This window comes from Syngnathus acus, chromosome 8 (genome assembly GCF_901709675.1).
Source record: "Syngnathus acus chromosome 8, fSynAcu1.2, whole genome shotgun sequence".
Lineage (NCBI taxonomy): Eukaryota > Metazoa > Chordata > Actinopteri > Syngnathiformes > Syngnathidae > Syngnathus > Syngnathus acus.
Window position 1 is genome coordinate 2,650,395 of NC_051093.1, and position 16,438 is coordinate 2,666,832.

General features: G+C 44.8%; 1 protein-coding gene across 7 annotated transcripts in view; it reads right to left on the minus strand.

Annotated features, from left to right (window-relative positions):
- LOC119126422 (RNA binding protein fox-1 homolog 3-like) overlaps positions 1-16,438 on the minus strand; it is a 156,447-nt gene that overhangs the window by 90,437 nt on the left and 49,572 nt on the right. For all 7 annotated transcript variants that reach the window (XM_037257696.1, XM_037257700.1, XM_037257702.1 and 4 more), the window contains one exon: positions 452-554. In XM_037257696.1, coding sequence (XP_037113591.1) covers positions 452-554 — 103 coding nt within the window. The remainder of the gene's footprint in view (positions 1-451; positions 555-16,438) is intronic.

Here is a 16,438-nt window from a genome sequence, read left to right on the forward strand (position 1 = left end):
GCAACCTCGCCGCCACCTGCTCCACGGCGCCGCCGAGGCCGGGCAGCAGCGGGGGAACCGTGACGGCGAAGCGGCGCCCGCGGGCGCGTGGCGCACATTAGCGACAATATGGCCACACACGGGGGGGCGGCGATGCGCAGCCGTTACGAAAGCGCGGCCACCCGAGTGGGACTCTGTTTTGTCGACGGGCGCTGGCGGACAAAATACTGCAGCAACATGACAATATGATCCGTCACATTTTTACATTTAGCTATGTATTAAAATGAATTATTATCAACTAACAATTTTAGTTTTATCACTGGCCAAAATCCAGTCACAAGTTCACTCAAAATATTTTAATTCGTTACGGACCAAAATGATAGATTCTGAGAGACCAAAATCCAGTCACACTTTGGAAAGTTTGTTTCTCAACACTATGTGACACAATGGCGGGGTTTTGGAGGGGTCCTACCTGCCCAGCTGGGGGTCTCCATGTACAGGTAAAGATGGTCGGGCTGAGGCTGTGTCACTGAACTCTCTGCTGGTGCGTCGACCTCACAATGGGATGAAGAAGCCTGAAAACAGCCTAAGTTTAGTTGACTTCATAACAACACGTTAGCTCACTAGCTTAGCAATTGAAAGAATCGGATGCTAGCTGTCCACTAATTGAAATAATCATAAAGCGAGTCTGACTTTATTTTATTGGGCTGGGCAATATAGCCTTCATTAAAATCAGATATTTTTCCACCTAGGAATTTGAAAAAAAAGAAAAACATTGCATTTGAGAGGGAGAGAGCTTGTTGCTGAACATAGCGCACGTGTCAGCATTCACGTGCATGCTGCTGGTGGTTTGGTTTTTTTCTGCTGACTCGGGATGTCGGCGGTCCGCAGCCTGGCTCCGGCCCAGAAGTCCTGCCGCTGAACCGCGACTAAGAGAGCCAACGAAACATCGATTTCATCTCGGCAAAACTCTACACTATACAAACACACACGCAAAAACGCCCAGCATGCACCAAAGTAATTTGTCATTTATCAAAAGTAATTAAAAGCAATTCCGTTCCCACCGCTTGATTGGGGATTGACTAATTGTCGAGCAAGGGGGATAAATAAAAGAGGGCCGAGATGAATTTTGCAGGAGGAACGGCTAAAAAAAGGAGGGGCCAGACATCTGCCTCGACATGATTAGCAAACACGTGCGCGTACACCGTCAACCCACAGGCGCTAAATAATATATTAGTGCTAGCATATTGACCGGCAAGCTTAAAAGGCTGCGCGGAAGCCAAAGTGGTGACGCGAGGTGATGCTTGCCACCGCGTGCGCTAAAAAGTCACATCGCTGCGCTCGGATAGCAACAAAGCCAACAAAGTCCGCGTCGGGGCCGCTAACAACCTTCGGAAGGCCCCATCGGCTTCCGTCAGTCGGGAATTAAAATGTCAGGATTGATTCCAAGCGAGGCGGCTTGAGGAGCGCGTGGTTTGACTTCTCTTCATTTCGTCCCATTCGATCGTTAGCAGACGGGGGGAAAAAAAGTCAAACGGAGGCGGCTGACATACGATGGCCACTAGGGGGCCCAGTCTCATTTTCAAACAGGTAAAAATAAAATCTTCCAACGGAATTTGGTGCGCTGCTTCCGAAGGACGAACGGCTTAACTTTGGATCCAAATCAGCAAACAGCAAATGTAATGGACTTCTTCTCTAAACATGTTCCAAAATGTCCTTGCAAGTCAGATGAGCGGCGCAAAGATGAACGGATTAACTTTTGATCAAGATCAGCTAACAAGAAATTTTAGCGACATTCCTCCGAGACTTATTCAATGATAGCCGTCGTACAAAAATGATCAGATTTTAAAACGTGACAGATATTGAACTGAATCTGCTGACGTGTACGTGCCGCTTTTGGGAACAAGTCAAGGACGCACAAATTAACTTTTCATCAGAAGAAATTTCTTTGACATTGTTTCCGTCATTTTTTAAAGCAAACTCCAGATTTGTTTCTTAAAACATACGAAAAAAGATTTTCCGCACTCCAACCGATGACTTGCGACGGCGATGAAAAGCTAATCGATATTCCAGAAAATCAATTCTGAGCCCGCCGTTAAATGTCGACATTTTTAGACCGTTTTTTAAGGCCGCTCCATCAAATTGAAGAACAATAAAACCATCCAGAGGAGCACCGGGAGCAAATGCTTTTATCGCGACCGTCGACTCGTTACGTTCTCCAAGAAAATGGAAACCTGTTTATTGTGTGTGCGGCATTGTATGAATACTTGAATTGACTTGTCTTCATCTTCTTACTGCTTTACCATGTGCTTATTGATGCTTTAATTCTGCTCATTGATCCTTCCATGCCGCCAATTAGCACTTTATTTCTGCCGATTAATTAGTATCGATGGCGTACACCAAGCTTATTCTTGCGTTCGCTTTATCTGCGCTTGGCTTGGTCTGATTATTGCGTATTGGTTCTGCTTTTGGATGCTTTAAGTGAGCCACGGCTCGCTCACGTCGCCTCGTCTTCGGGGACGAGAGCCTCGAGGAGGCCCCGCGGAGCACTTCAAGTACAAAGTACACGACCGAACGGCGGAACGAGGGGAGGCCCCTTCCCAAAACGTTTACGAGGCCTCAAATATCTGACGACAGCCCTCGTCGCGTTTCGACTTGAATGCCAGAAATTCATCGTCCCATTCATTATTTTAATAGCAGTCATTTTTGGCGGCGTCCTCCCCCAAAGCGCTGATTTATGGCGGCGGCAGCAAGTGACAGGCAAACGGGATTTATCGGAATGTTTGCACCAGGTAGCCCGCCGCCGTATTTCAGCCTTTCACTGACACGCCATTAAAAAGCGCCGCTGATTAAACAACCACTCTGCTGCCCCCACCCAAAAAAAAACTGACAGCATTCATGTGGACAGGTTGGGGGCCGGGGGGGATTGGACACACAATTGTTTTTCATTAACCCAAATCTAGTTTGACCCCTGGTTTAAATAAAAAAAAATAAAAATAAATATATATATTTTTTTGCACAGTTCAAAATTATTTTGCCCATTTGTTTTGAGTGTAATTCCACAGTCAACCACCAGATAGCAGGCCACTATTTGGCTTGACACTAAAGAGTGAAAATAGAAAGTGTTTCAAGATTGGTCTCCTTTTTGAATGCTAAATTCTCTTCAATCCTGCTTTTTATGCCCTCAGAAGGCAACAGCTTTGGGTTGATGTACATTTTGGTTTTATGGTTCATGTACATCTGCCGCAGTTTTGAGAGCTTTAAAAAGTTGATGAAAGACTCAAGTAAAAAGTCTTGAGTTTCTTGGCAGCCGACGTTTAACATCCAGCTGCACGTCTGGATGTTAAACTCCGCCGCCTCTAATTCACACTTTTTTTTTGTGCAACTTGGCAAGTTTTCACTTCCACGACACGCCGGCGCATTAAATCCCAGCTGGTTGTTGGGCACCCGCCCGACGCTCGTCTGTAGACGTGAAATTAAACGACCCACTTTGGACATTTGTGTACAAACATGGATGTGACTCTTCACCAGTCACCAATGTACATATGAACAAAAGCATTTTCCTTTCCACAAAAAGACAAAATTGTCAAAGCAGTCGGCAAAATGAAGAACGCTGCTTCTAAAATCCCAAATGATCATTCATCTGTGTAACGTCATCACAAACATGATGTACTGTAAAAAGTCAAATCTAGCACAGGAACGCCGTCGAGCCCGCTTTACAAATATGAACCAAATGTCGCGGTACCGCCGCCAAAAATCCGCCGCCGCGCTTCAGCGAGTTAGCGCGAAGCCCTCCGAGACTCGCCGTGTTACAAAACTGCGCTGGAACCGACGCCGGCTCGCCAGATGACTAATTGCAACATTTTGTAACAAAGTCTCTGGCAGCAGAGCGGATCGCTCGCCTCGCTTAGCGGGGGACCCGTAGGCTCCGTCTTTTGCCGCACGGCCATTGGCCACCAACTACGCCGGCCTCTAATTGAGATGTTTTATGCGATTGGACCAGCTCGCGTCAGTCAGCCTTGCACTTAATTGCGAGTGCTGCCAAGGGCTGGCGGCCGCGAAGTTGGCGGGCGCGAAGCTGACGGCAGCTGCCGTGGGGCTCGTCGAGGAAGAAAACGACTCTCCTTTCCACGTCTTGGACTGCCGAACGCGCATACTCTCGCTCTGCCTGTAGGGGGTGTCAAGGAGTCCCTTTTTTTTTCCTGACGAATGATCACTCACACTTACCTACATACAGACGATGAAAACTCAAATGTGGCTAGCATACAAAATGGTTGCCTCAAAACAAAATGGCCGACTCAGCTGACGGCAGCTGACGGCAGCTGCCGCGTGGCTCGTCGAGGGAGAAAACGACTCTGCTTTCCACGTCTTGAACTGCTGGAACGCGCATACTCTCGCTCTGCCTGTAGGAGGTGTCAAGGAGCCTCTTTTTATTTCCTGACGAATGATCACTCACACTTACCTACATACAGACGATGAAAACTCAAATGTGGCTAGCATACAAAATGGTTGCCTCAAAACAAAATGGCCGACTCGGACATAGCTTTCTTGAGATTTTTGGGCGGCTCAATCAAATTTTATTTTGATGAGTCGAACCGAACTGTTCGACCTCTACCAAATTTCATGTGGCTGAGAGAACGTGCCATCAAACTATTCCCCAAATGTGTCATCATGTTATCGTTAGATTGGGCAGATGCGGGATAGCTGTGATTGGAAATCAATAGCCTTCCTGCTTCGCTTCTCAAAAGTTGAATCATAACTTGAAGATACGAAAGCGCTGGATGCGCACGTTGACATCGACATGTTCGTCTGCCACCAGAAGCTTTGTGCGGACACTCGAGCATGTGCAATGTTGTAAATATGCAGTAAATAAAAATTATGGCGCGCTGAAGCCTCCGTGCATCAACATGAAATATTTTCATGTCATCTGCCGGCTGAGGAAGGGGGCGGCGGCAACGTAGGGAGAAAAAAAAAAGAACATCTAGAGCGGCATCCGGCGAGCCACGGTCGGCAAGAGCGATGGCGTCGCGACGGTCGTCGATACAGAAAGTCGGGCGTGAAAAAGTCGTCCATCAATGCGAATCATATTAACATGATAAAGGGCAGCTTGCAACGCCGGTCGAGCATTGATCCCGACGCCGGCGCCTTCCGCACGGTAAGGAATCGTGCGGCGCCTTCACCCAATGCAACGAGTTTATTCATAGAAGAACCCATCAAAAAATAGTGTGGCTTTAATCTCATAGAATTATAAATAATTTTGTAAATGTTATGCTATGTTATGGTTTTCAAAAATTCATCTCAAAATTTTATTCCAGTAAGTTGTTTCTCTCTATTCACCGAAAATTAAGATTGTTCTGGAAACCCCTTTTTTTTTTAACCTAAAACAATAAAATTATCTAAAAGAGTAATAATTTCCTAATTTAAAATAAAAAGAATATTTACAAATATGAATGGTCCTCAAAAAAATTGCATTTGTCAGCCTGCAGGACAAAGAAAAAAGTTGTGGGAGGCAAGCTGGCGTGTGCACACAAACCCGGCAAGCAAGGTGATCCTCGTTAGCAACGTGTGGTTGTTGTTCTGGTGAAACCGAAACTAACACAAAAGTAGAAAAGTTGAAATATTGCCAACGAGTTATAATATGTCAAATATCGAGCATTTGAGGTAACGCGCAGAACATTTTTATTTAAAAAAAAGAAAAAGGAGAAAAATAACTAGCATGGCGAGCGTGGCGCGGCACACCTTGCTTAAATATGAACTAATTAAGTGTCAAAATGAAAGCATTTCATCTTCATTAGCGTCCGACAAGCGGCCGACGAGGGAACATAATTGAGAGGCGCTGCGAGCTAATCGAAGGAACACGCGTTGCTCGCTATTCAAACGTGAAAACGCCGTTTAGCCCCAAGAAAGTGCCTGATTAGATTTCATGGAGGAGCCGAGCGAGCCATGCCGGCGGTCGAAAGCGCTCTGACCGCAGCGTTGCTGACACAAACGTGTTGCCGCAAAATCAATTTGCACGGGACAAAATCACTTTTCACGTTTATGCGTAAGAGCAGCACCGTAGCTTAGATAGTCACGATAATCGTTTTCTACGGATTCCTGGTTGGAGTAACTGTAAGACATGCGCACTGCCGCATGCTAGCAACAAGCAAAAAATGCCCACATGCATTTTATTATCATTTCTGCCGGCAAGTGAAACACTTGCTCATTTGCAACTGGACATTTTTCACTTTTTGTCACAGGAGCAATTTGAAAAAGAGCTGATAAGGTGGTGCGAGCAGCCACAGCGTGCCACTCAGCAGCCATCTTGCGGGAGCGCCTCAGGGCGCCTTATTAGGGCCCAACAACATCAACTAAAAACATCAGCATTTTTACCATTTCAGAATCTGTTCACAAATTGACTCCAGTTAGACATTCTAAGATAAACAACAACTTCCACTTTAGCGAGTGACTAAGCCGTCAAATGAGTTTAGCAGCTCGACTCGGCTTTCAGCTGCACGCGCACAATCGGCAGCCGGGACTTGACAAAGCGTCGGCGCTCACCTTTTCAATGCGACTCGCTAAAAAACACGCAGGAAAAAACGTTCCTTTTGGCCTGTCGTTTACATCTCATGAATGCTGGAAGCCAAAAGAATTTCTAGCACAAAAGCAACAACACAAAGCCTTTTTTTTTTTGAAAGGCACTTTTCAAGCTTCAAAGGCCGACAGGCCCAGAGGCCACTCGGCAAAAACCCGGCCCGACGAGTCTACGGCGAGGAAAAAAACAACCTCGACATTATCACTCGGCACCCGAGCGCAACACACGTATACGCTACTTTACATATTTACCGCTTGACTTTTTGGGGGTTGCGCTACATTATGCAGCCTGGGCACACTTTGGAGGAATCCTCCATCCTCAGCTCGGGAAATGACATCTAAGACATCAAAAACGTGGAGGGCTCTTAGTGTTTGTTTGCCTCCTGCTATACATTCTACATAAACATTTTATGCGGCATTTCACTTCAATATTGAAAGTGTGTGGGGGGGAGAGAGAAAAAGCTGTTAGATAAAAGTGAGCGAGCCTATTTGATTAAAAAAATGGTTTAGTCGAGAAGGAACTGGTCAGCTACGAAAGGAAGTGTTGAAGAAAAAGCCAAATATGGTAAAGTGCAATCTAGAATCACTCGAAAAACTAAAGGTACCAAAAGTTGACACCAAGAAGAAAAATGATAGAAAGATATGGAAGGAATTAAATGAAGCAGACTTTCACTTCAGGAACAAAGAATCCACACATTTTGAAGTAGACCAAAATGTTCCTCCAGTAGGAGGCGCACTTAACGAGCATCTCTGTCATCCGCCTCGCCCGCGCCTGCGAACCCCTCTGACCCCCGCCGGGCTAACTTCTTGGAGCCGCTAATGACGCGTATGATGGGCCAGCCCGGCGTCGTTTGGGCCGCATTAGCGGGACAAACAATCGTTGGAGGTGTCACTTGATAATGGCCCCCCCGACAAAATAAAAAAAGGTGGCGCTCGCAGACCCTTCGCTCTCGGCCGTAATTAATTGGGGGCGCTCTGCCCCAAAGATTTCCAATGGCGGCGCGAGGCGATGGCGGCGGAAGCCCTACGACATCATCGATCGCTCGCAAAGTGAGAAATGCGTCCGTGTCCGGCTCCACATCTTAATGGCGGCGCTATTGATGCTACCTGCCAAAACGGCCGCATATCGATGCCCGCGCACATCCACAATGAGCTCCGCGGGGGATAGCGGCCGCCCCGCACCGTAAATAACGGGAGCCGCCGGCCGGGGGTCATTCCAGGATGACGGAGACGGTCTGGGTCGGATCCATATTCCTCAGGGTCGGAGCGGGTGGCAATTACGCCGGACGATTAGCTAAACGGGCCCGATTGGAGGAATTGGATTCGGCGCTGATGAAAAGCGGAACAGGCGAGGATGCTGACCGGCCCTGCGTCGACGCTCGTTGAAGCGATGAATCCCCCGACCCTCACTTTCACGCCGCAACGAACCGGGAATTAGTTGTGGGTCCACCTGGCCAAGCTGACCTCGTTGGAAACGCCAAACTCCTAAAATAAAATGGGCAAAAGTATGACAAATATTTGTGTCCAGTTAGTTTTTGGCGTGGAAGTGGGTCTCACTCAGTCAACTGCAAAATTCAGTCATATAAATGACTGTAATGATGAAGAGAAGCCAGTAGATGGCAACATTGTATCACTAATTTTAGATCGTTTGGGTTGAAGTAAAAGATCGGAGGAAGAATCTCAGCTTGTCACCTCAATCATGACGAGAAATGCCACCGCGTTGAAAGTCAGACGAAATCTAACACGTGAACAGAGCCATTATGTGTCACGGTGAACGCTAGAAAGTATGTCTGGTGATATTAAGAAATGTTAAAAAAAGAAAAGTCAGATACTCAAAGTTGATATAAAAAAATTTCTGCATTGGCGCTCATTAAACTGATCAATTCTGCAACTCTCACTTAGCTGTAGCAAAAATTGCATTAGTTGCAGATTAACCTGGCCAGGTTCGCCCCTCCCAGTGTGAAGCCCCCCCCCAGGCATCCACCCACCCCCGCCGCGACGTTAGCAATAAACGAACGATCTCCAGGCCGGCCCCAGACAAGACAAATGCTCCAACGCGAGAGGAGCCGAGCGCACCAATAAAGCAATCGATGCTAACCCCATCCCAGCGGCCTCGCAGGCGCTGGCTCTCTCTCTCTTGGGTCCGCAATGAAGAGGAGAAGAAGAAGAGGAGGAGGAGAAGGCTGCCAGGCGTAAATAAATAAACCTCAAAGCCGCCGGGGTGGACGCCACGCGCCGCAAAAGTGCAAATTTGGTTACGAGAGAGCAGGATGACTCATCTCTGGAGAGACGCTACCTGACATGCGGCGAGGAAGTTGGCCAAGAAAGGTAGTTGCACTGAGAAGTGGGCGCTCAAAAGGCCCCCCCGAGTGCAAAAAATGGCAGATGACCCTATCCAGATCGACAAAAATGTTCATCGAAACCATTTTGTCTACTAGCTTTATGCTAACATTTAACCCAAAGTGGCATTGACAGGCTAAGGGAAATTAGCATAGCAGTAGCATCCATTTTGTGGATTTGACAGTTGTGATTTGAAAACTTCAGTTTATATAATTTATACTGCAAAACAAGACTAAAAGCTTGTGCCAATAATCCAATTCCATTCATACTACATCGCTCAAATGTCAACGATGGCGATATCTTAATCTCTCGTCTGAATTTTGGTGCATTAGGGGGCAGGCACATGTCGAGGAATACATTACTCTTGAGGAATCTCGTGCTTTGCCGTATCGTGCTGAACTTTACATCCTCCTTTAACGCGTCACGTGCTGCCATTTTGACACCCCAGTCCACCCGTCCTACCGCCTAGCCCTCCCGTCAGCCAAAATGGCTTACGGGAACCTGACAAGGGGAGGTGAAATAAATAAAGAACACTCGCTTTCTCCCTGGAGGGAACCCAAATTCCACTCAGCGGTCCAACCTCGCCGGCGGGAAGAAAGAGCGGTGGGAAAAGTGCTTGCATTTGGACTTTTTTTTGTGTGCGCGTCCCGTTGAAAGTTGATGACACGATGGGCCGACTCTGGCTGCTCACCGGTCGTCACTGTCAAGAACTTTTGGGTCGAACACAACTGCAGCGCTCAGCGGGACCGAAAAGTTCTTGAAACTAGTGTCTGGGGCTGAATTGTTGTTTAACTTTCTCCCAAACTAAAGGTAAATTTGCCCGTTAAATGGCGTTTTCAAACCAAAATGGCCGACTTCCTCTCGTGGTGGGTCTTATTGGTGCACGCTGTCATGTATGGCACGTCCTGGCAATTTCGTGACGACCGGTACGGTTCTGTAAGCGCGCATGTGCTCCGAAACAGAGCCGCCCTCTTTGAACTGCCAATCAAGCTGACGATGACTTTTGAAAGCGAGACTTTTGTTCCCGAATGAAAGGAGCGACTTGCTGAGGTCATCGAGGCTCATTGTCCCGCTCTCGTCGTCGACTCCGGTCTTAATAAGGACCACTTCACAAGTCCATTTTGTGGCTTTGATGAGGGAACAAACTGAGTGATTGCCCGGTCAAATCAAATTAGCCTCCGCCGAGTCCTTTCTTTTTTCTTTTTTTTTCTCCCCTCGTCTAGTGGAACACTTTGCACTCACGATGAGGCTAATGCGACGGAAAGAGCGTCGGACAACTGCCGCTGCACTTGGATGCTCGTTTGTACGGAATCACTGAGTTCTCGCATCATAAAATCAAAAGTGACACAAGCGAAAGATGCCTCAAATATCCAATTTAAAGAACATTGCCACTGATTAAAAAATTAATTGATTAAAAAAATTATTGAGAATTTCAAATTTTAGGTTTTTTTTAAATCTCACCAAACAAAACCAAACAACTTCAATGGTTTTAATTTAAAACACTTTTAAGAATATGCAAAAATATTATAATACCGCACATACAAACAGTTTTCATTAAAAATGCATATTTTGGAGTAAAATAAATTGACTAAATCACAAAATTTGGACAAAAATGACAAAATAGTCGTGTTCTTCATCTCTGCACACACACACACACACACACACTGCATATATACATATACATTATATTCAAATATTTCTTTAACACGGAAGAATGCCAGGGGCCTAAATGCATCACTCTTGAAAATAATAATATAAAGAAAAGCTGGTGTGAAAAAAGTGCTTCCCGCTGAGTGTTTAACTCGAGTGCTTCCTGTTTTTGTCCCACTCCAATCTTGTTGTGCCTTCGACACAAAAACACAAACGCGGCCGGCTGGGCTCGGCAATTTGCATTCAAATCAGATTTTGTCGCTCGACGAGAAGAAGCAAGCAAAAGGTTTTGTGAGTAAAAATGTGTAGCGAGGAGTAAATAAGCGCTCATTGAAAAGAGGCGGGAAAAAAATACAAACGCTGTTAGAAGGGAGGGAAGAGTGTTAATGGCAAAATGAAAAATAAAAAGCGCCCATTGTCGTGTTTGCAGCAAGCAAGCAGTGTGAAAAGCGATAATTAACCGGTAATTAATTTGCTGCTCTTTATCTGAGAGAAATGTGTGCTCCGCAAAAGATTAGCGTAGCTTTTTAATAAGCGCACTGGTTTGAGTTTTCTTCTTTCCACCCGCCCGCCACAAACAACATGGTTTGTTTATGCCATCAAGGCAGCAAGTCATCCCAATTAGAAGGCAAATCAATCAATATTTGGAGGGATAACTAACTAATTTAGGGCTTACATTTGGGTTGCGAGCTTGAGACTCAAAATTATCTCAGTAGCAGCCACTTTCAAAAATAATAATTCAGTTCCACTTTGTAGCATAAAATTTGGTTGACCTACTCTGATTAGTAGACCCACAAAAAAAATATCTCAAACACCCATGCCTATTTTGGTTCGAAATGAACATTGTCGACTGTTTTTTGTCACCTCTGAGTGTTGTTTAAAATTCAGCAATATTTGCCTTGGTAGTATCATTTACCAAAATCCAAGATTCAAGAGTTTTTATTCGCCATGATGAAAATGAGATTTGGTCAACATTTCTAAATTCTAACATTAATAGTGCCACAAAAACATCAACAATTGCTGCCTGAAAAGAAATTTGAACTCTGACATTTTGGTTTGATGTCATTTGGGACATTTTTTGTTATTCCGGAGTTTACTTTATGAATTCAGCCCTTGAAGCGAGTATTATTAAACATGAAGTTTGATGGACAGACATGAGAAGACCCACAAAAAAGTCTCAAGAAGTCTTACCCAAAAAGACATCAGAATTCTGTCATTTTGTTTTGAGGTACGGTATTTCAGGGTCATATTGGTCCATCAAAGAAAAACTCAGGTTTGATATTTTGAGGGTTTTTTTTTTTTTGCCTTTGCGCATGCAAGGAATGTCAAATCACCATAAAACATTCAACTAATAGCTCTCACTGTTAGTCCCATTTGATTCAATATTAATACAGAAGACGGGAGAATAAAAGGCACCTTATAATCACAGGCAAAAAAAAAAATCTGTGCATGTTTGGTCGTCACTTTCAAAAGGGGAGAAATCCGAAAGGCTTCCGCGTGTGACCTTCACTTGAGTTCTGCTGCTGTTCGTTGACGGAAACGCTTTTTTCACCATCAAATGAGAAAGTTGCTCAATAAATACTGTAAAAATGCTGACTCGTGAGTGAGAATCATTTCCTGGCCGCAAATCCTTTCGGCTGTCCACTCTGATTAATAAGATGTCATCCTCTCATTAAGAACAAGACTTCCTTCCGCAGATGATCTCACTAATTTTCAGGACAAAATAAAATGGATGCTGCTTTACAGCCTTGGCTTCTTGAGTCTTTTTTGTGTGTGTGTATGTGCATCGAATCGAGATGAATATGCGTGCCGGATTTGGTGGTAATCGGACGTACGGGTTGGCGGGGAATGATTTTTTTTTGTTACTCCCCAGGGGGATGCTATTAAAGGTGTTGTGGAGGTAAAATGCATAAATGTTAAAGCCTGTAAGAAGAGGCAATTCATTCCCACACTTCCTCAGGAAAGCTAATCCAGATCACTGCTTCCATCTTGTGGCCACTGATGAAAACACAGCAGGAAGAGGAGGCCAGAAATTACCCCCCCCCCTCCACACACACACACACACACAAAATTGGGGGGGGGAGTCTCCTCGTTGTTTACCATAGGCCATTTTGAACACTTGTGATTGGCAGAATTTTTTTATTTGTTTGTTTTTAATATAGTGAGCAAATTACCTTGAAACATTCATCAAATTAAATGATTGGCTGATTTAAAAAAATAAAAAAGAATACCAAAATAAACAATTTACACATGAATTTATTAGTTTGTTTGAATTAAATAGTTAATTTAAAAAATATGGATGTAAAAACAATTTAATTTTTAATTTTGTTTAAATCAAATAATTGGCCAGCCGCAGGGTTATTAATCATGGCTTGAAAAATGTAATAGTTGGAATCGATCATTAAATGGCTAAAAGCAAATATTTGATCGAACAGATTTTTTTCTTTCATTGATCCAGAAATGATTTGCTACAAATAAAGAATTTTTATAATAATTAACATGCTGCGTGTTTCTTATACCTGTTTCTTATATCATTGAATCATGATTGCGTTCAGTTCAAATTTCGCCCTGAGGAACTGAATCGAGATGATTATTATTTCAACATCTCAACTTTTTGTGACATTTTTGTTTGGCAGTGTGCCGTGGGATTTTTTTCCCCTATGTAGGTTCAGCCAAGGTTAGAAAAAGACTGGCTGGACTGAACAATGTGGCTCTATTAAATTCCACTGATGTTGTAGTTGCGCATGTGCCCACTGGATGTCGCTGTGCAGAAAGAAATACCACGGGCCTTCCGCTTGTCCTCGAATGACCCTCTTTTTAGACAGGCAACCGCCTACACGCTCCCAAAAAACACACACGCACGCGCACAAATTCGCAAATGCGTGCGTGCACACACACGGCCCCCAGGATCCGCATTTCCGCGTCATCGGGACAGAGTACAGGAGCGTCCTCTGGTGGCTGAACGTGAACTGCAGGGGATTACCTGCACACCTTGTCAGGTGAGCTACGTTTCCGATATTTTCTGACTTAAGTAACATTTAATAACATTAAGCAACAATTATCAACTTTATGGCTAAATGTTTGACACTTAACTATATTTAACAACTCTGAGTGAAGTTTAGTAACTTTTAGACGTTTATCGGTGTTTAGCGACCTTAAGTGACATTTGGCAACACTTAGCGCTGTTGGTAAATGTTTATCCAGATGTGGCGACACAAAGCAGCGTTAATTGCCGGTTAGTTATGCTACTGACATTTATCGACCTTTCGAGACTGCTATACAATATTTAGTAACCCATAGCAACATGTATTGACATTTTGTGACATTGTAATGATTAGGAGTAGTTTTTACATATCCAGCAACAACCCTGAAGCTCCCTCTAGCTGCGTGAAATGGAACGCCATGGTGGGCGAAGGCTAAATGTCATGCTGCGTCCTTCAGCCACTGACCTACATCCACTGTCAGGCCTCACCATGGGGGTGACAGCGCCCCCTGCTGGAGCCTGACCTTAACACAAATGTTAAAAAAAAAAAAAAAAAGGAAAAACACAGCCACATGCAAGCTGAATAATGAATTGATGTGTTCAACAATAAGGGCCCCCGAGGCCCCTGTGCAGCTGTTCACACTGCTCCCAGCAAGCAACTCGCTCCTCCCAGGCAAGCGCCACTCGCCATTTTATACGAGCGCGTGCACACACACACACACCCGCACACACACACCTCCTGTCCCATGGATACATCGCCACACACACGGCCAATAAAAGAAATATGAGCAGGATGGAGTGGGAGGGCACACACACACACGCACGCACACACACACACACACACACACGATGGCACATACGTACACAGCTCCCACTTGTGCTGTGAAGAAGAATGAGGATGTCCTAGCGCAAAATATCCAACTCTGTCTCCAGCAGGCCTACCACACGCACAAACTCTGCTGTGGCACACAACAATAGAAAGACAAGCGTGCCAGAGAACACATTCATGCATGTTTCCCATTACAAGGTGCAGCCATGATAACACCAAATGTATAGAAAGCCAAGAGCACACAACACACAAACCCCTCAAAGTCATTTCGAGGCCAACTGAGAAGTTTAAAGTTTGCTGCTTGACACAAACGAGCCACTAGGGGGTGCCACAATGCATAAGGATTTTTTTGAGGGGGGGCGCTTTAATCATACTTGTTCAATGGAAGATCCCCTGCAAGACGAAAAGTGTTAGCTAGAAGATGTTCACTTTGCGACTTTGTGTCGAGTCGGCTGCGAAAAGGAACAGAAGGTCCGCAGGCGTCACGCTGATCCTGCTCGCCGCAGGCCCCGGCTTCAAATTCTCTCGCTCTCTCGCTTTTATTTAATTCTTTATCCGATTCTATAGGAAGCCCTTGGAGCATTCATTCAATATCCTTGACATCCAGCTTAAGGTCCGTGTACTAGTACACGCTTTGTCCTCGCGAGTGAGACAACTTAAGACAATTTAAACTTAGCGTGCCATGCTAATGAAGCGCACTAGCCCTCTAGGACAATGAAATATTCCTACGGTGAGACTAAGCGAGACTGAAAGGTCTTCCTATCAAATTTCTTGAAGTCAACTCGGCGACCTTGTCCCGGTTAAGGTGAGCGAGGCCGTCCTGGCCGGCGGGCGTTTGGCGTGGGCGAGCGAGGGAGCGTGGGAAGGGGGGGAAGCTGTGAGGAGGACGAGAAAAAGCAGAGGACATTCCTTTGGCCTCGGGTGAAAGCTGCGCAGCCGGCGCGCACGCTGAGAACGGGAATGTTGGCGCACGCTGAGACGCAAGCTGCGCCCGTTGGCGCACACACGCGAGCGAGCAAGACATACGCGCACACACACATGCTCATGTTTATGTTCATTGTAGGAGTCGAGAGATGCCTAAAATATATATATGTATATTTATATTATTATCAAACTCATTCTGCGTCGGGGGAAAGGTGAAAGGTAATCCTTGATTGTTTTTTTTAACTTGTTTGTTGCTTTTTTTTTAACTCGCAACACTGTGACAAAACAAACATGTGGGTGTTTACAAACATTTAGCCACGATGCAGGTCAAACCAAATTTTGCTCACAGTTTTATTTTTTAATAGCTACCGAAGTCTCGCCGCAGAAGAATACGATTGTTGTGATATCACATCACAGCAACTTTCACACAAACACAAAAAGAGGAAGTGGTGTGAAGATTTTTCATGAAACAAATAAAAAATGAAGACTTTTTTTCCTCTCTCTCTCCCTGGATGATCTGTTGTTGACGAAACGGAGTGAATTCTTCAGTGTCGGGGCAGAGACGTGCTGTACATTTGCTTCGGGGCTCAGAGAAGTTTGGCGAGGAAACTTGAACACAAACTTATATCGTATTGATTCTTTGAACGCCAACACCACTGCCGATAGCATTTTTTTTTTTTCATTTTTGCCGCACAACCGGCACAATAATAAACATGGCATTACACAATTGCGTTGGAAGTCGAGTGGGCTAACTTTTGGTCATTTTGAGTGATTTCATCTTTTATGGATGCAATGAAATCTAGGGAATTCTGTTTTTTGAGGGATTAGCATTAGTGGTCTAATACCAAAGTTCTCCTTTTTCTGGTCTTTAGTGTCACCAAAAACAACCAGTTTTGATCAAAAGAGCAGTTGATGTGACAAGCGGAGAATTCTTTTTAATGCTACTGTTTTTGCTAGGTCTCAAAACTATAAGACAATACAAACAAGGCCAAAAATGGGATTTTGGTGGCAAACTAGTCAATGACTCAAATAAAAATATTCTGATGTCATCTATAAATGTGAAAGTAAAGCCAACCTGTAACGCTAATAACGTCCGGCACTGACTTAATGAGACAACCTCTGCTCAGAGAGCTACCATAATAGAAACTTTGAAAAAATAT